The sequence below is a fragment of the Thalassophryne amazonica genome, chromosome 13, assembly GCF_902500255.1.
Source record: "Thalassophryne amazonica chromosome 13, fThaAma1.1, whole genome shotgun sequence".
NCBI lineage: Eukaryota > Metazoa > Chordata > Actinopteri > Batrachoidiformes > Batrachoididae > Thalassophryne > Thalassophryne amazonica.
In genome coordinates, this window is record NC_047115.1 from 95,005,198 (window position 1) to 95,026,096 (window position 20,899).

The window sequence follows — 20,899 nt, forward strand, 5'->3', positions numbered from 1 at the left end:
CCTGGGGATTTCAAAGCCCACGTGGGCGGCGACAGTGAGAGGGACCTGGAGGGGGGTGATCGTGAAGCACGGCCTCCCCGACCTGAACCCAAGTGGTGTTCAGTTGTTGGCATAGAGCATAGTGTGGCCCAGCAGTGTGGTCAGCTATCCAAATCAAATCAATTTTATTTATATAGCGCCAAATCACAACAAACAGTCGCCCCAAGGCGCTTTATATTGTAAGGCAAAAGCCATACAATAATTACAGAAAAACCCCAACGGTCAAAACGACCCCCTATGAGCAAGCACTTGGCGACAGTGGAAAGGAAAACTCCCTTTTAACAGGAAGAAACCTCCAGCAGAACCAGGCTCAGGGAGGGGCAGTCTTCTGCTGGGACTGGTTGGGGCTGAGGGGAGAGAATCAGGAAAAAGACATGCTGTGGAAGACAGCAGAGATCAATCACTAATGATTAAATGCAGAGTGGTGCATACAGAGCAAAAAGAGAAAGAAACACTCAGTGCATCATGGGAACCCCCCAGCAGTCTAAGTCTATAGCAGCATAACTAAGGGATGGTTCAGGGTCACCTGATCCAGCCCTAACTATAAGCTTTAGCAAAAAGGAAAGTTTTAAGCCTAATCTTAAAAGTAGAGAGGGTGTCTGTCTCCCTGATCCGAATTGGGAGCTGGTTCCACAGGAGAGGAGCCTGAAAGCTGAAGACTCTGCCTCCCATTCTACTCTTAAAAACCCTGACAGCGAAGCACTCTATTGGGGTGATATGGTACTATGAGATCCCTAAGATAAGATGGGACCTGATTATTCAAAACCTTATAAGTAAGAAGAAGAATTTTAAATTCTATTCTGGAATTAACAGGGAGCCAATGAAGAGAAGCCAATATGGGTGAAATATGCTCTCTCTTTCTAGTCCCCGTCAATACTCTAGCTGCAGCATGTTGAGTTTGCAGCATTTTGAGCTGCACCAACTCTGAGTTTATGTCCAGTATAGGTGTCAATCTGTCATATCTCAGTGAGGATCAGTTTTGTGATATCTTGGCTCTGTTACAGTCCTACCCTTCTTTATTTGGTGACATTCCTTCTCGCACTACTGTACTAGAGCATGACATAGATGTTGGTTCCACTGCTCCTATCAAACAGCATGCATATCTTTGCGCTCTGATGAAACGTGAGGCCATAAAGAAGGAGGTCCAATATCTTTTGAACAATGGCCTTGCAAAGCCCAGTTGTAGCCCTTGGAGTTCCCCTTGCCTTCTTGCTCCAAAATCCAATGGGACTCCACACTTTTGTACGGATTTACGGAAAGTTAATGCAGTCACGGTACCAGATTCTTTTCCCCTGCCCCGTATGGAAGACTGTATAGACAGTATTGGTTCGGCAGTACACATCACGAAGTTAGATCTGTTAAAAGGCTACTGGCAATTTCCGCTCACAGCTAGAGCCTCGGAGATCTCTGCCTTTGTGACGCCTGATCATTTCTTGCAGTATACTGTAATGGCGTTTGGCATGAGAAATGCACCAGCTACTTTCCAGCGCCTTATGCACATAGTTTTAAGTGATGTAGCTCATTGTAACGTGTATTTGGACAATATTGTTGTCTATTCAGACACTTGGACCGAGCACATTTGTACACTATATGAGGTTTTTGAGCATTTGTCTTAAGCTAACTTGACGATAAACCTGGCCAAATGTGATTTTGGCTGGGCTACCGTGTCTTATCTTGGGAAAATAGTTGGTCATGGACAGGTACGGCCTGTAAATGAAAAAGTTGAGACTATACTTTTCCACACAACTCCTACTACTCGCCGAGAATTGCGCTGGTTTTTAGGCCTAGTCGGTTATTACCGGTGCTTTTGTAAACATTTTTTTCTGGGCTAGTTGCCCCTCTCACTGCTCTTTGTAGCCTGTCCGTACCATTCGTTTGGACAGCAGAATGTGAAAAGGTTTTTTTTTTTTACAGCTAAGTCACTCCTGTGTAGTGCCCCGGTTCTTTTAGCCCCAGACTGCTCTAAACCTTTTCGCTTGGAAGTTGGTGCAAGTACCAACTAGTGCCATTGGTGCTGGTGCCATGCTTTTAACAGGAGGATGAGGCTGGAGTCCCCTATCTAGCCTCATACTTTTCTACTAATAAGGGAGCACCAGCTCCCTTATTCAACAACTGAAAAGGAGACATTGGCTATGATCCTAGCCCTTCAACATTTTAACGTGTATGTTGGTTCTACTAATGTTCCGGTTTCTGTGTCAACAGACCACAACCCTCTTGTTTTTCTAGCATGTACAATCAGAAGCAACGGCTGATGCGGTGGGCCCTCCTGGCTCAGAACTAAAACCTGCGCATCGTTCACAAGAAGGGGAAGGGTAACATCATAGCTGATGCCCTATCGCGAGACTGAAGACCACCATCACCACTTTGTTGTGAGTGGTGGTGGGCATTTATATCCTTTTGACATGGCTGAGGCCTTAAGATAGGGTGTTATTGTAATTTTTATTTTGGAGAGAGTGTAGGCTCGGCTTTTATGGGGGGAGGTGTTACGCACGTTGATTTTGCCTTGCCTCCACTTCTCAGATCTGCCCAGCTGATCAGCGGCACCTGCCAGCTGTTGCCCAGCTGGGAGTATAAAAGTCCAGCATGCCACATGCTTGGGAGCGTCTGGGTTTCTTCTGCTGCAGCATGTTTTTCTTTCGTTAACCTTTTGTTGTATTTTTCTTTCTTTTTGTTGTTTGTTAATAATAAAGTGTTGTTATATTTTTCTGAGCACCTTCCACTCGCGCCGCCTTTTCTTTTTTGTATCTGTCCATTGCATTGCCAGTGCCCTAGACAGTGGCAAGTAACAGGGAGGAGTTTGGGGAGGCCATGAAGGAGGAAAATCGTCAGCCTCGAAGAAATTCTGGCAAACGGTCCGACGCCTCAGGAGGCGGAAGCAGCTCTCCACTGGCACTGTCTACGGTGCAGGTGGGGAGCTGTTGACCCTGACTGGGGATGTTGTCGGGCGGTGGAAGGAATACTTCAAGGATCTCCTCAATCCCATTGTCACGTATTCCGAAGAGGAAGCAGAGACTGGGGATTCAGTGGCGTACTCATCCATCACCCAGGCTGAAGTCACCGAGGTGGTCAGAAAGCTCCTTGGTGGCAAGGCTCCTGGGGTGGATGAAATCCATCCTGAGTACCTTAAGTCTCTGGATGTTGCGGGACTGTCTTGGTTGACATGCTTCTGCAATATTGTGGCGGTCAGGGACAGTGCCTCTGAACTGGCGCACCAGGGTGGTGGTCCTTCTGTTTAAGAAGGGGGCCGGAGGGTGTGTTCCAACTACAGAGGGATCACAATCCTCAGCCTCCCCGATAAGGTCTATTCCAGAGTACTGGAGAGGAGAATTCGACCGATAGTCGAACCTTGGATTCAAGAGGAGCAGTGTGGTTTTCGTCCTGGTTCACACAGGACCAGCTCTACACGCTCCATCGGGTGCTCGAGGGTTCATGGGAGTTCGCCCAACCAGTCCACATGTGCTTTGTGGATCTGGAGAAGGCGTTCGACCGTGTCCCTCGGGGCATCCTGTGGGGGGTGCTCTGGAGTACGTGGTCCTTTGCTGAGGGCTACCTGGTCCCTGTACGACCGCAGCAGGAGCTTGGTTCGCATTGCCGGTAGTAAGTCAAACCTGGTTCCAGTGCACGCTGGCCTCCGCCAGGGCTGCCCTTTGTCACCGGTTCTGTTCATTATCTTTATAGACAGAATTTCTAGGCACAGCCAGGGTGTAGAGGGGGTCTGGTTTGGGAACCACAGAATCTCATCTCTGCTGTTTGCGGACAATGTGGTTCTGTTGGCTTCGTCAAACCAGGACCTTCAGCGTGCACTGGGGCGGTTTGCAGCCGAGTGTGAAGCGTCTGGGATGAAAATCATCACCTCCAAATCCGAGGCTATGGTTCTCGACTGGAAAAAGGTGCCTTACCCTCTTCAGGTCGGTGGAGTGTCCTTGCATCAAGTGGAGGAGTTTAAGTATCTCGGGGTCTTGTTCAAGAGCAAGGGACGAATGGTGCGTGAGATCAACAGATGGATCGGTGCAGCATCTGCAGTGATGCAGTTGCTGTATTGGACCGTCGTGGTGAAGAGAGAGCTTAGTAGGAGAGCAAAGCTCTCGATTTACCTATCGAGCTACGTTCCGACCCTCACCTATGGTCATGAGATTTGGCTCATGACCAAAAGAACGAGATTGTGAGTACAAGCGATTGCGAGTACAAGCAACCCAGACTTTATGTTCTTTAACTGCCAGATACTATTGTAGACTTCCACGTCTGTTTTCTGTTGCCTTGCTTAACCGTTTGCCTCGCCAGCCTCCAAGCCTCGTCCAGGCTCCAGACGGAGATTAGAGGGTTTTACCTGACTGCTGCACTGTGACCTTGAATGCGTCTCCAGCTGTGCGCTCAGACGCCAAAGCACCCTGCAGCTTAAGCTGAGGTAACGCTGGCCTTGCCTCCTAATTCCCGCATTAGAATGAACGGTCGTGTTCCCGTGCAAACTTGGACCTTGGTACTGGCTACTTTCACCGCCTAAGTCACTTTGGGAACTTGTTGGCTCCTGGCGTGGAGTGCGCCTCGATAATACGCCAGTTAAGTTCTCCTTCTCTGTGAGATTCTGTTCTCACTAACCCCAGCTTGTGACTGTGCTTTGATAAAGAACTATTCAAGAACTCTGTTCATGAACTGTGAAACCAAACAACTGAGAACCCTACCCAGCTGTATCAAGTCCTGCTTGATTGGAGCTGGGCTTCAACCCGCAACACTTGACCTTTGACCTTGGAGCCCACTTTTGAACTATGAACAACTGCTGAACAGTGAAGAACATTATTTTTATGAACTCTGTGACATCCTGTGTTCAACCCTTTTATGAACAGAGACTGTTTGGGGATCAGTGTTACGAGTGCATTCCACTCAACCTGTGTGTCTTCTTCTATAGTTCCTGAGTGCTGAAGCAGAAGTCTCACCTGGCCCTGCTCACTGACTCCTGGCTCGGGAAACTGCAGCTCCCCAATTTCAATTGAAAATGTCTGGATATCACACGTCTGGCTTCCGCTCAAAATTGATAAAACAGGTGAACTTCGAAGGAAATATTGTCGGGATCCACGTTGATTCTCTGTATTTTCTCTAAATACCTCTTCTGATGTTCAGGACTGAGCGCTTTAGTTATATTGGATAAATTAGCTTGGCAGTACACCGACAATCCTGCACCAGCCATGCTGTGTGTACCCAGAGCTTACTATCCAATATGGGTGCAAACACAAAACCACGTGTCGCATGTGACATCAGTACACACTATCTATATTGGTTAAATTCCAAGATCAGGCTCTTTCAATGGAGTTTACAAATAAAATGGTTTACCGAAACAACAAAGAATCCTAATGCAATGTGGGAAGCCTCCCATGAAAAACAAACAAAAAGCTTTCAGGAAATGTAGTGGAATTGCCAGTCTTCCCACAAAGGGAATATTGCCAGTGTACCCAAAAGGGTAATATCCCCCAGGTAACCAACACAGCGATGCTTGGTGGCAATTTCAGGCTGTACTAAGAACAATAATGAGTTACATATGGGTCATTCCATATGAACTCAATTGAAGTCCAGAAATCGCCCACGCTCACCGACCCAGACTTGGCATAAAAAAAAAAACTGTGTTAGTGTCTCTACATATATAATGAACACGTGGAAAGTTTTTAGGTGGAAAATCTTAAGGGTTTCTAAACTATAGGCCTTAGGCCTTTAAGGTATAAAGCTGAGGCTTTCAGATTTTGTCATCAGAACAGGCCTAGCTCTTTTAGTTTCTGAGTTATTAGTCTCCAAAATGGTCATGTTTTATGCGCAAAAATTAAAAAATCTATTTTCAGGGGCCAGTGTCAGGCTATAATCACTTACAACAGGCTATTGATGCCGGATTGCTTCAATGTGAAGATAGGACTGTCTGCAGGAGGGAACCTGACTCTGGAAAGGTCTTAATTTACAACTTAAAAATGGTTCTGAGTAAAAAAAAAAAAAAAAAAAAAAAAAAATCCTCATAAAACACTTTGACTGGAAAATTTCACGATGTGGGCACCCATGGTCATGAATTTTTTCTACATAATTGTACACATCTGTTCATCTTGTTTGCTCACCTCTTTCAGACTGAATTCGTTTTTTAAAAAGTTGACCTTATAGGAACACATGCAATTTGTAAGTGTCAAAACAGACACAACAGTCCTTTTGTTAAAGGCCCATAAATCAGAAACCCTTAAGATTTTACACCTAAAATGTTGTACTTGTTCTTTATATATGTAAAGACGCCCAACACATTTTTTTTTTTTTGCCAAATCTGAGTCATCACCATGGGACCTCTGGTTGAGTTCATACGGAATGACCCATTCTTCACAAAATTTAATGTAGTTTTTACATTATAGCAGAGAACAAACAGTGAGTATTATAATTACTACATGGTTATGATCTAGCAGTATAATACACTCTTGTAAACACTGACCTGTTGAACAATCTCAGGGTGCTCTTGCTGAATCACTCTGTGAAACAGGAGTCGAGCCATGTTCATATCAACCCCTGGACACTTACCACTGGTACTGTAGTGATCTGGATGACTGTGCCAAAAACAAAGCTATTAGGCAAGCAAATCCCAAAAGTTATTAAGACAAACATACCATTTACATATACATGGATAACAAAGTACATACTATATGATTAATAGCCAAGTGACCTCTGTGTGTGTGTGTGTGTGTGCGCACGCATGTGTTTGGCTTCGATCACGGATAAACCGGAGAGAGCTGACATTTGCTGTTTGGTATGTTTATGTATTTTGGGCCAAGGATGAACGCTGTGAAAATGGAAAGTTGATAGGACTAATATTTTTGGAGAAATTAGTGATATTAGCAACAGTGAACCATGGACACTGTGCTGCAATGCACCATGGGAGTTTGGGATTTTAAACGTTATTGCGGTTCATATTAGTTGTTAGTGTTATTGATTTATTGTGTTTTTTAGTTCAATTGGTTTAGACAGTTTAGTTAAGTGTCATGTTGCTGTGTTTGATGTCTTCTGCCACTGCCTCTTTTGTGGGTGTGTAAAATTAAAAACACCTACTTGCGGCAGAATGCTTGAGACAAAAACTCTGTGTGTGTTGCGTGCATATAACTTTGATTACGGACAAACTGGGGAGAGCTGACATTTGCCATTTGGTAGACTTATGAATTTTGGGTCAAGGACGAACATGGCCAAAATGGAACGTTGATAGGACTAATGTTTTTGGAGAAACTACAGATATTATTTTACAACATTGAACAATAGACATTGCTAATTACATTCTGGACTCACATGCCATTCCAGCAGGGGGCAGTAAATCATCTTTATAGTAAAAGCTTGAGTGCGTGCGTGTGTGATTTTATTCAGTAAGTTCAATGCAAGTACATAATATAATTGTAAATGCGTTAAAAAGACATAGATAACAAGAAAGTGAAAACACTTTTTCCCCATTGTGGTCCATTTAAAAATCAAATGACAAAATAGAAGAAATAATAAAAATAGTGTGTATATAATAACAAGAACCTAAACAAACTAAACTAACATTAAAAAATTACATAATTAACGGACTTCCGCTTCCGGGCCAATGGAGTGAGCAGCAGGTTAGGGCAGCTCTATTGAATACATTGATTTAAAATGAACTAGACCAGAAAAACATAGACCAAACTGCGACATAATGGGCTAAAATAACCAATTGTCCGAAATGGCAGCAAAAAAAGATACTCGGAAATATACACAGAAAACCATCCAGGCGACTACGGTCCAGGCCAGCGCGGACGAGCTTGACATCATGGCGGAGACTGGCCATGGCCCTGGGGAAGAGTCCGCGATCTCCGTGAAAGAGCTGCAGAGCGAACTACAATCCCTCCGGAATGACCTGAAGTCATGCATTAAATCAAACGCTGACATGCTACACAAAGAATTACGTGAGGACATTTCTTCAATTCGGCAGGAGGCTAAAGCAGACATAAAGGCGCTCCGAGATGTACTCTCCCAAAAGATAGAGGCGCTATATAACACTCATAAGCAGACGGAAAGTACACAACGGGAGATGGAAAAATCCTTAAGTGACTTTTCTGACAGGGTGATTTCACTGGAGAAGTCACACGAATTGCTGACAAAAGAATGCAAGAGTCTACGGGAGAAATGCAGCGATCTGGAGAACAGGAGCCGCAGACAGAACCTGCGTATTGTGGGAGTCGCGGAGGACGCCGAGCGGGGGAATCCTAGCAGCTTTGTAGCCGAGCTCCTACTTCAGGTGCTGGGGCAAGACAAGTTTGACTCACCTATTATCATCGATCGAGCTCACAGGACCCCTGTCCCGAAACCGCGCCAAGGTGAACGCCTCGAGCCATAATTGTACGTCTGCATTATTACACCCAGAAGGAAAAAATATTGGAGTTATCCAGACAAAAGGGACAGCTGTCCTATAAAGGTGCGCCACTACACATATTCCCGGACCTGTCCCCAGAGGTCGGCCGGCTCCGGGCGTCATTTAACCAGGTGAAGAAGACGCTACATAATGCAGGGGTGCCGTACAGCCTGTACTTCCGGCAAAGTTGGTGATAACCATGAACGGATCCAAACACTCGTTCACTGACCCACGGGAAGCGGAGATGTTCGTGAAGGACAACATAACAAAGAGGGACACACTGGAGGAGACGTAATTCTCTTTTTTCCCCCTCGACGATTTTGAACTGATCAGCGCTATATTCCAAAGACACAAATTAAAAGTGGTATGAGATATCTGTTCTTATAATTCTACTGCGAGCTCACAGTATATATTTTATTATTACTTCTGTTATTAACACCTATGGTGCATAATATTTAGATAATGTTTCGTTTTCACTGTGTTTAACCCTGTTTAGGCCTTATTTAAAATTACTCTGGCCCTGTTGGCATAATAATCTGGTCTAGGTTTATAGGGTCATTTATCACTAGAGCTTAGTGTGAAGTCAAGAGTCCACACTCCTGTTATTTGAAGGACTTTTTTTTGTTTGTTTTATTTTTACTACATTGTATTGACGGTGCTTCAGTTCAGGAGAGCACCTCTTTTCTAATAGACAAAGTTTTACTGCAATGAAGTCAGCTGTGTTTTTTTTGTTTTTGTTTGTATGGGGAAAATCAGAGAGGGTATGGGGTTTGCTACTTTTTCTTTTCTCTTTCTCTTTTCTTGTGTTCTTAGAGGGTGGGGGCGGGGTCATATGTTAATTCACTCTGATCTAGAACCTGGATAAGAATTTAGTTAATATTGTTTCCTGGAACTGTAAGGGACTGAATGGTGTTGTGAAGCGGGGCAACATCCTGTCTCATTTGAAAAAACTTAATACAGATATTGGTCTCTTGCAGGAAACTCATCTGAAGGACAAAGATCATTGTAGATTGCGTAGAAACTGGATTGGCCAAATTTTTCATTCAAATTTTAATACTAAAAGTAGAGGTGCAGCAATAATAATTAGAAAATCAATCCCTTTTGTGGCAACCAAAGTAATCTCAGACAGTAGAGGTAGATATATTATTGTTTTGGGGAGGCTCTTTAATGAATTAGTTATTTTAGTTAGTGTTTACGCTCCAAATATCGATGATAAACAATTCATTATATCCTTTTTTTCTGCAATACCAAATCTGGATTCGCACAAGCTTATAGCTGGTGGAGACTTCAACCTGATATTAGATCCCCAATTAGATCGGTCCTCACAGAAAACAGTGGCTCTGTCTAAATCTGCACGAACTGTTTTGGATTTTATGGTGACATTTAAAATAGTAGATCCGTGGAGACTGTCATTTCCTTCGACACGTCAGTATTCATACTTTTCACCAGTCCACTGCTCTTATTCTCGGATAGATTTCTTTCTAATTGACTCTGGGCTGCTACCAATAGTTAATCAGTGTGAATATAAAACAATTGTCTTGTCAGATCATTGCCCAGTACTTTTACAATTAATTTTTGGGCTGAAATCCATTAAAAGATGGAGACTTAATAACAATTTATTGTCGGAGCAAAAACGGCAGGAAGAAATAAAGAAACACATTGATATATTTCTTGATAGCAATGACACACCCGATGTCACAAGATCCACAATTTGGGAGACGCAGAAAGCCTGTATACGAGGACACCTGATTTCGCAGAGTAGCTTCATTACTAAAAAAACGAAGAAAGGTGGGTAGGCTTCTCGCGTCCCAAGTTAAGGAACAAACAGCTTCAAGGGCAATTCCACAAATCAGAACTGAAACAGGACAAACAACAATGGACCCAATAGAGATCAATGAAATATTTAAGACATTTTATACAAATTTATACACTTCTGAATCTAAAATGATATAGCACTAATAGATAAGTTTTTTAAAGGCCTTCATATCCCAACAATTAGCACAGAACATAGGGACCTATTGGAGAAAGCAATTGAATTAGAGGAACTAAAATGTGCAATAGATAAAATGCAAAACTCAAACGCGCCAGGCCCAGATGGTTACACGGCTGAGTATTATAAGACTTTTAAGGAGCAGATTTCACCCTTATTTTTGCAAACATTGGAAGAAGCATTATCCAGGGGCTCTCTACCTCCATTTTATGAAGCTAGCATATCACTCATTCACAAGACGGGTAAAGACCCCTTGGAACATGGATCATATAGACTTATAAGCTTACTTAATGTAGATTATAAGATTTTTGCAAAAATTTTGGCGACACATCTAGAACATATACTTCCAACAATCATATCAAAGGATCAGACCGGTTTCATCAAAGATAGACACCTATTCTTTAATATAAGAAGATTACTGAATATTATTTATACAAAAAATGTGGAGAACCACGGAGCAGAATTGCTACTTTCTCTTGATGCAGAGAAGGCCTTTGACAGGCTCAAATGGGATTCTCTCTTCTCGGCCCTGTCAAAGTTTGGATTCGGCACCAAATTTATATCTCTAGTAAAACTGTTATATATTCAACCCCAGGCATCAGTGCAGATCAATAGCATAAGCTCAAACTTTTTTCCCCTAGGCCGCTCTACTAGACAAGGGTGCCCCCTACCTCCAATGTTGCTCGCGATAGTGATAGAGCCCCTGGCTATTGCTTTGAGAGCTGCTGACGGATACTCTGGAATTTTCAGAGGTAATATGGAACACAAGGTATCACTGTACGCTGACAACCTCTTATTATATATATCAAATGGGAAGGAATCTCTACTATCAATATTGCAAAAGTTTTGTATAATATCTGGCTATAAAATGCAGGGGTGGTGGCCAAGTGGTTAACGCACTTGGTTTCAGTGCAGAAGGTTCCGGGTTCAAATCCCACCCCTGCCACATTTCTCCATGTAATGTGGAGTTGAGTCAGGAAGGGCATCCGGCGTAAAACCTGTGCCAATTCAACATGCAGATCCACCTTGGATTTGCTGTGGCGACCCCGAGTGCAAACAAGGGAACAGCCGAAGGGACTTACTATCTAGCTATAAAATACATTTTTCTAAAAGTGTGTTATTCCCAATTAAGGGAATGGACCAGCAACATTCCAGCTTCATAAATTCATACCCATTCACAGTTTCTAACAAATTTAAGTATCTAGGAATCATTATCACACAAGATTTTTCTAATCTTTTTAAACATAATATATCAAGTTTGCTTGAGCGAATAAAATCAGATTTTGACAGATGGGTTAACCTTCCAGTTTCTTTAGCAGGACGAATAAATGTTGTGATGATGAGTGTTTTACCAAAAATTTCTATTTGTATTCCAATGTTTACCGATTTTCATTTCAAAAACATTCTTTAAAAAATTAGATGGCTCAATTCATTTGGAACAAGAAGACTCCTAGAATCAAGAAATCTTTTCTGCAGAGACCAAAAATACTCTGGGCATGGGGTTGCCTCGCTTTCAGTTATATTATTGGGCTTGTAATATTCGTTCTTCGTCTTTTTGGTGTGGTAGGCCGGGGGTCGACTGGGTTGAGATGGAAAATCATAGCTGTCACCCATCTTCACTGCGGGCACTGGTCTATTTTTCTGTTAAGACATCTATTCCAAAAGTGAAAAATGTAGTTGTTAATCATTCAGTAAAAATTTGGCTCCAGCTTAGGAGACACCTTGGTTGGAAGATGAGTTCAGTGCTCGCTCCAATAATGGGCAATCATGAGTTTGCTCCAGGGCTTATAGGTACATCTTTTAAGCAATGGGAAACTAAAGGGATACACTGTGTTCCTGACCTTTTTATACAAGGCACTTTTGCTAATTTTGATCAACTAAAAGAGAAGTATAACATTAACAGGGGAGATTTCTTTAAATTTTTACAAGTTCGCAGCTTTGTGAAGGAGATGTTTCCCTCTTTTCCCGGTCGACCCCCTGAATACGTGTTGAACTCAATTATTTTAAATGACCCACTGACAAAGGGCTCAATTTCTAAGGTCTATAATGATCTGTCAGATATGGAATATCTGCCCTCTCTAGGCCAGCTGAAGGAAGCTTGGCAAAAGGACCTTGGAGTAAACATATCGGACTCCCAATGGAACAAGGCTCAGGATAATGTCCACTCATCTTCAATCTGCGCTCGACACGGATTATTGCAATTTAAAGTTTTGCATAGACTTCATCTGTCCAAGCAACGTTTGACTAAAATGTTTCCTGGGACAGACCCATCATGTGACCGTTGTGGCCAGAGTCCGGCCTCATTCGCTCATACCTTTTGGAGCTGTCCAAACATCTACAATTACTGGACAATGGTATTTCAGATGCTCTCTGAGGTTTGCCATATACGTTTAGTCCCAGACCCGGTTCTTGCCTTATTTGGTGTTGCCCCAATTACAATTAACCTTTTAATTAAACAAAAAACTGTAATAAAATATGTGGTGCTTCTGGCTAAAAGATTAATACTGTTGAATTGGAAGCAAAAGAACCCACCCTCCTTTACTAATTTATTACTGGATATAATGAAACATGTACAATTGGAAAAAATTAAATTTGAGCTGAAAGGCAAGGTGGACACATTCTACGGGATATGGCAACCGTTCCTAGATTACTTTAACAGGTAAAGTGAATCATACTCGTGATAGGTGACCCGCCCCCACTCTCATTCTTTCTTTCTTTCCTTTTTGCTAAAGCTTATAGTTAGGGCTGGATCGGGTGACCCTGAACCATCCCTTAGTTATGCTGCTATAGACGTAGACTGCTGGGGGGTTCCCATGATGCAATGTTTCTTTCTCTTTTTGCTCTGTATGCACCACTCTGCATTTAATCATTAGTGATCGATCTCTGCTCCCCTCCACAGCATGTCTTTTTCCTGGTTCTCTCCCTCAGCCCCAACCAGTCCCAGCAGAAGACTGCCCCTCCCTGAGCCTGGTTCTGCTGGAGGTTTCTTCCTGTTAAAACAGAGTTTTTCCTTCCCACTGTAGCCAAGTGCTTGCTCACAGGGGGTCGTTTTGACCGTTGGGGTTTTACATAATTATTGTATGGCCTTGCCTTACAATATAAAGCGCCTTGGGGCAACTGTTTGTTGTGATTTGGCGCTATATAAAAAAAATTGATTGATTTCTCTTTTTCTTCTCTTCTCTTTTCTCAACTCTCTGTATTTTTTGTATTTGTTCCTAATTTTGTATGTGTCAAAAAAGAAAAAAACCTTAATAATTAAAAAAAAAAAAACCCCACATAATTAACAGGAAATAAAAGGGTTGAGTTCTTTTAAAAACTGTTGAGGTCTAAGGTTCTAAAAACATTCTGGATTCACACACCATTCCATCTCAATATAGAAACTTTCCATAATTTACCAACATCCTTTGAAAAATGTCAGCTACTTATTTTATAAACACGACCCAATCAAGAGCCCGTGGATCCGCATGGGCACTTGCTAGTTGTTATTTAAAAAAACTAATTCAGTACTACACCGTCAAAGTACAGCTGCAAAAATAATCATATATTTGAATCAAAAAGATTCACAAACAGAAGATTTACTGTGTCTGAAAGAATAGATTACTTTATGCTCATATAGATGTTACAGTAAAATGGTCACAGAGTTCAGATCAGGCTTTGAACAATTAATCTGGTAACAACTGCCTACCAATTGTTTGCAAGCTGTAAGTAATCAATCTTTGAAATGAAGATCAGTGACAACCGGTTGGGGGAAAAAAAAAAAAAAAAAAAAAAAAAAAAAAAAAATCAGCTGATGCACATCTCTGCCAACAACCAAAGTGATCAGGTCAGGTCAGCTGGGCTAGTGCTATGACATTTTAATGCTTAGTCAATGTGACAAAAAACATTGGGGTCTCAGGTGTTTCCTCTGTAGACAGATTGCTTTCTCTGTCTCAAGCAACGCTGGTTGGTCGTCCAGTGCTTCGTTGATGGGCACTTGGACAAAAATCAATGACTTCATTACAATGATAGTGGAAGAGCGGTTCAGGACGCTGTCGAAGGTCTCAGCTCATTACACAAGAATCTTCTTGTTAGTGATCAATATGTTCCCATCTACACTTGGGGTGGGGGGGAAGGGGGGTGATCCTGAGGATGGTGGACTGTAGACTTCTTTCAAGGCATCGCAGAATTTCTTCACGTCATGTCTGTCAGTGTAACCCTGGATCTCATCAGCTTCTGGTGCAGTTTCTGCTGAACATTCCTGCCAATGGAGTTATACGCATCTTTCTTTACAGTAGACTTGGGGTTGCTCAGGTAGGCTTGATAGAAATGGCGTTTCTTATCCAGAGGCTGCTTGATTTCATCGCAGTTTTCATCTTGTGCTTTCTGGTCCCAGGGTCTCTGTAGCTGTGACGTAGATCAGTTCGCTGGGGGTGTTCCAGTTAATCTCTACATTCTGGATGTCCATAGAGGAAGATTCTAGACATTCTTCCACTGTCTCCACAAAGCAGTAAGTAAGTAAAATTTATTTATATAGGTCTGTTTAATGATGCCATCTTTCAGTTTGGTGATGTTGAGCCATTTTGGAGCCTTCTGGCCTTGTGGGTGTCATTTGGATTGGATTCGAACGTTGAGCTTTAAGACTGAAGTGGCGGTCTGTGCAACATTCTGCACCACCTATTGTCTTTGTCACGCATACATCCTGCATCTTTTTCAGATGATGTAGTCAATGAAATGCCAATGCTTTGAGCCAGAGTGCATCCATGATGTCCTGTTACGGGCTGGGAGGCAGAACACAGTGTCGCTAATCAGCAGTTCACGCTCTGCGCAGTCTGAAGCAAAAATAGTCCATTCCAAACCTGATGGAGCTTGAGAGGTGCTGCAAAGAGGAATGGACAAAACTGCCCAAAGATAGGTGCATCAAACAGCTGTATGCAAACGTTTGGGCACCCTGATGATTTCCATGATTTTCATTTATATAACATTGGTTGTCTGGATCAGAGATTTCAGTTAAATATATCATATAGCAGACAAACTCACTGATATTTGAGAAGTCAAATGAAGTTTCTAGTATTTACAGAAAGTGTGCAATAATTATTTAAACAAAATTAGGCAGGTGCATAAATTTGGGCACCCTTGTCATTTTATTGATTTGAATACATTTAGCACTAATTACTGGAACACAAAATTGGTTTGGTAAGCTCACTGATCCTTGACCTCCTTACACAGGTGAATCCAATCATGAGAAAGGGTATTTAAGGTGGCCATTTGCAAATGTTTCTCTTCTTTGCATCTCTTCTAATGAGCAGCAACATGGGAGCCTCTAAACAACTCTCAAATGACCTGAAAACAAAGATTGTTCAACATCATGGTTTAGGGGAAGCATACAAAAAGCTATCTCAGAGATCTCAGCTGTCAGTTTCCACTGTGAGGAACATAGTGAGGAAATGGAAGACCGCAGACACAATACTAGTTAAAGCCCGAAGTGGCAGGCCAAGAAAAATCTCAGAAAACTGAAGCGAAGGATGGTGAGAACAGTCATAGTCAATCCATGGACCTGCTCCAAAGACCTACAACATGATCTTGCGGCAGATAGTGTCTCTGTACATCATTCAACTATACAGCGCACTTTGCACAAAGAGATGCTGTATGGAAGAGTAATGCAGAGGAAGCCTTTTCTGCGTACACGCCACAAACAGAATCGCTTGAGGTACGCTAAAGCACATTTGGACAAGCCAGCTTCATTTTGGAATAATGTGCTGTGGACTGATGAAGCTAAAATTGAGTTATTTGGACATAAAAATGGGTGGTATGCATGGCTGAAAAAGAACACAGCATTCTAAGAAAAACACTTGCTACCTACAGTAAAATTTGGAGGTGGTTCCATCATGCTGTGGGGCTGTGTGACCAGTGCAGGTAGTGGGAATCTGTTAAAGTTGAGGGTCACATGGATTCCAGTCAATATCAGCAGATTCTTGAGAACAATATTCATGAATCAGTGACAAAGTTGAAGTTGCACCGGAGCTGGATCCTTCAACAAGACAACGAGCCTAAATACTGCTCAAAATCTACTAAGGCATTCATGCAGAGGAACAAGTACAATGTTCTGGAATGGCCATCTCAGTCCCCAGACCTGAATATTATTGAAAATCTGTGGTGCTTTTTTAAGCAGGCTGTTTATGTTCGGAAACCAACAAACCTGAGATGTTTTGTCAAGAAGAATGGTTCAAAATACCTTCAACCAGAATCCAGACTCTGATTGGAAGCTTTAGGAAGCACTTTGAGGTTGTTATTTCTGCAAGAGGAGGCCTTACTAAATGTTGATGTATTTTTTTCTGTTGGGGTGCCCAAATTTATGCACCTGCCTAATTTTGTTTAAAGAATTATTGCACACTTTCAATAAATTTGCCAAAAAAATCATGTCATTATGGGGTGATGTGAATAGAATTTTGAGAGGGAAAAATGAAGTTACTCCATTTTGGAATAAGGCTGTAACATAAAATGTGAGAAAAGTGAAGTGCTGTGAATACTTTCTGGATGCACAGTAGGGTTCCTAGCAGCAGGATGCTGGCTCGGAGGAAGTGGAGCAGGCAATGTTTAGGACACCTTTTTTTAGCCCCTTCCTCATGCCAGGGAGGTGAGCGATGCATTCACAAAAAGGGCTACTCAGTCATTCTGATGGCTGCCAAACTCCATCGCTGCTCCTGTCTCTGAAGAAGGACCCTGTGTTCTGAGCTGTCTGGGTGGAGGTCTGCTGCTATGACTGCCAGTGTACCCACAGCTGTCACTTGCCTGTCACCACAGGACTTGGGTGAAGGAGGTAAAGGGATGAGACGAAGGATGGGATGGGTTTTTTAGCAAGTGGAAACACCACCTGGAGAAATTATTTCAGGCACTATTCATGATTTGCATTCACGTTGTTGATTATCCTGTTTAATTTTTTTTAAATAGCATAACAGACCTTCTGAGGTGGTGAAGTGAGGACACTCTGTGTGGGTCACCACACATCCCTCACTCCAAGAAAGACAAACAGCCACACTACAGTACATCAGGGTGCACTGTAAACCGAATCACTACATTTAAAGTACATCTTATGTGCAGAAATAAACCAATTCTGTACAATCAAAATAATGCCAAAAGGTATTAAACAAAAGCAAGAATTTTTTTTTTTCGTAAACTCAGACAAAGCTTCCATTACACAAGTCAGCAGATGAACATGTGAACATTTCAAAGTTAGTGAATACGTCTGACTTCATTTACATCAATCACTAAGAAACACAAGCGGCATGGCACCATTTGGTAAATTAGTCTGGAGTAGGCAGTCCAGAAAAACGAAGTGAGTGTGCAAGACAGAGAGACTAGTGAGGGAAGACGCGAGACATTCACAACAACTCAAAGAATTATAGGCTTCTGTGGATGTGACTGTAGAAATTCCACACAGGGCAACTCCTGACTGTGACATCAACACAGCTTCGTGGTTGAGTGGGACGGAGCAGGATTTTCAGAAAAGAGCACTGAGCAAATCCAGGTGTCAGTCTCCCATGTCCTTCTGGCACAGTGTAGCTGATATTTCATGTTTTCTGTGGTCTGTTTGCCACTGCACTGTGCAGCCCTGACTGGTGATGCAGCAGTCGAAAGCTGCACTGTGTGCAGTTTCTCACAGTCACATGCACAAGAGCCTAAAACCCTTTCACAGCTGCCACGGCTTGGTTGCTTCCGTCACTAGTATCCTTCTTGCACAGACACTTTGAGAAGCAGCTACTTACTCCAGACAGATTTACCATCCACTATCACGCTGTTCACATTTCTTCATATAACTGATGCAAATGAAGTGAAAGACACTTTCAGTGACTGGAAATGTTCATTTATTCATTCTGACTTGCGTAAAGACAAACTGGTTTGAAAGTGACAACTTACTGTAAATTTATCAAAAGGTACCAATAATACTCTCCAGTGCACATTCTATCTATCTATGTTCATGAACGCATTTTGTTTTGCTGTTATTTGGACTTTTTTTTAAATAACAGGATTATACAAAATTGATTTCTTTGCATTTATTTCTAAAAATATTTCTAAATGTGTAAAACATAGGAGTGCCAGTAATTCTGACCAAGACTGTACAGAGTGAAAGACAGCTGTCCCCCAAACCTGTAGACTCCTTGGACTCAAACATCTCCTCAGTCTGACAAGACCAATGTTCAATATCCACTCATGTCTCACTTTAAACCACTGACTCTGTGCAACATTTCCACACTAACTCCAACACACATCACTCCACATGTCATACTACACCTTATATAAGCTTCTGCACCCTTGTAAACGTATTGTTTGTTGCATTCTATTGTATTTTATTGTGAACTGCTTTGCACTTCACTGCTTATTTTCATGAGTGTGTATGTTTCTGTATCTATATTTTATTGTTGTGTGTCTATTTTTTGTAAATATACAATGCACTATTTGCAGATTACAAAACTGACATTTCTTTGTGCACAATGACAATACTGTTGAACAATTATCTGTAGTTGCATTCTTGTACTGTGTGCACTGTGTCCCTCAAAACATTAAGTATTTACAATTTCCATGCCAAATCTGCTAATGCGGAAGCTATGATGCAGAAATATTGTTTGTGGACTCCAGACAGACCTGGGCCCAAAGTGAACAGCAGATCAATGGGTTTCCACAGCAGCCACCACTTTTATCTGAATGGGTCAAATACTTTAATTATACATGTCAGTCCCACATCGCCTACATAAGAGGGACATAGTGGGCATGTTTAAAGTACAAAGTACATTAAAGTACTGTGGCTTGAAAATATTTTTACAATCTCATCAAAACAGATACCAGCTGTAAATTATGTACAATACTGTATTCATGAAAAAGAAATATCAAAAATGATTCTAAATGTGGATAAAGAGTTTCTGATTTCTCTGTAGATGGAGATTAACGTCACCTAAAATGTGATTACCTCAAAGACAGAAATGATCCATTGAGGCAGCTTGATGAGGAGAAGACGAGGTCAATCTCACTGACAGAATGAGAAAGATATAAATTATAATTAGAGTCAGTGTCTCCATCACACAGTCGCAGCGTCAATAACAACCAACATCAGAACAAACTGTCCAGAGACTGAAAAAAGACTTTACTTGGAGACGTCTACGGGGAGTCTTCCTGGGGAGTGGGTAAGCCATTTCTGTATGACACTTTCATTCAAGGTACAAATCTTTCTTTGAGCATCGTGTATCCTGACGTCCTCCAGGACCTGCTGGTTCTGTAACAAAACATGTAAACAGCTGTCAACCATTTGAACTTGAAAACAAAGTTTAAACTGGCACTCTGTCACCATTTTTAAGTGTCGAACAGCACCACCAAATTCTGTTTTTTAGCTCCACTCCATTGTTGTTTTCAAATCATGTGGAAGTAAATTAATAAAATCAAACCATTTGATAATAATTCAATAAATCATCTGGTTCACACTCAGATGATTTAAGAAGGCGCTCTTTAAGTAAGCTAAAGGTCAGAAATCATTAAGTGTGAAAAATCTGCCACTTACAAATTTTTACATTTCTCTCACATTAAAACCACAACACACAAAAAAATAAATCTGATCCCATAAAATTAAATAAACTGTGACCTGGTACTCCAAACAGACAGGTGACCATATGCATCACTGTATGAACAGTATATGGCTGCTTAGCTGCACATCTCTGTCTCTGCATGTTTGACAATTCTTTGTTGTGCTTTTGCTTCATAGTTTCCTTTCTGTCAGTACGGTCAAAGGTGACGGCCACACCGCTGAACCTGGTCTGGTTGCGGTTTCTTCCTACAATCAAAAAAGGTGAGGGAGTTTTTCTGACCACTGTTGCCAATGTATGTGTGGACAGGCAGTGGGTAAGCTGTAAACCTGACTAGGGTGTAGTGCCTTGGAGGCAACAAAATCAGGTATGAATGCAAATTGTATTAGATATAAATGTAGAAATTACAGTTGCGACGATATTAGAATTTCAAACTCAACATGACACTCAGGAAAATACCATTTATGATATCACGAGGGAAAAGAACAAAAAATTAAAAGGCATATTTTTAAAAATTGAAATTAGAACAATACAAACCATAACATCAATGACAACACTAGTTTCTAATTTGAGATTTCCAGCTCATCATGAACACAGCATTATAGTGCAGCAGATAAGTGAATATTTACAGAGGTATCCTTCAAATGGTGATGCAAGCACCAAATTTGGCAGACATACTCCTTAGACATTACTCTTTTAAAAATGTAGAGTGGCCACATGAACTTTTAATAGGTACCAAGAAGGGGTCAAAATTTAAAAATGCTTCAATCATATTTAAAGGTATTCCATATTATTTGTCTGATCGTAAAGATTCCGAAAAGGTATAGTTTGGACTGTCTGTGAATGAATGTTCTGGAGTTATGGGGTAAAAACAGCAAAAACACTGAGAAAGGTCAATTTAAGTTTGTACAGGGGTCAAAAGTTAAAGTTGCTCCAATTTTGGTAAAAAGTGGT

General features: G+C 41.7%; 1 protein-coding gene across 3 annotated transcripts in view; it reads right to left on the bottom strand.

The window, feature by feature from the left end:
• herc4 (HECT and RLD domain containing E3 ubiquitin protein ligase 4) overlaps positions 1–20,899 on the bottom strand; it is an 87,532-nt gene that overhangs the window by 47,152 nt on the left and 19,481 nt on the right. For all 3 annotated transcript variants that reach the window (XM_034185041.1, XM_034185039.1, XM_034185040.1), the window contains exons 10-12: positions 19,517–19,641; positions 19,339–19,398; positions 6,488–6,599 (exon numbers count right to left, since the gene is read on the bottom strand). In XM_034185041.1, coding sequence (XP_034040932.1) covers positions 6,488–6,599; positions 19,339–19,398; positions 19,517–19,641 — 297 coding nt within the window. The remainder of the gene's footprint in view (positions 1–6,487; positions 6,600–19,338; positions 19,399–19,516; positions 19,642–20,899) is intronic.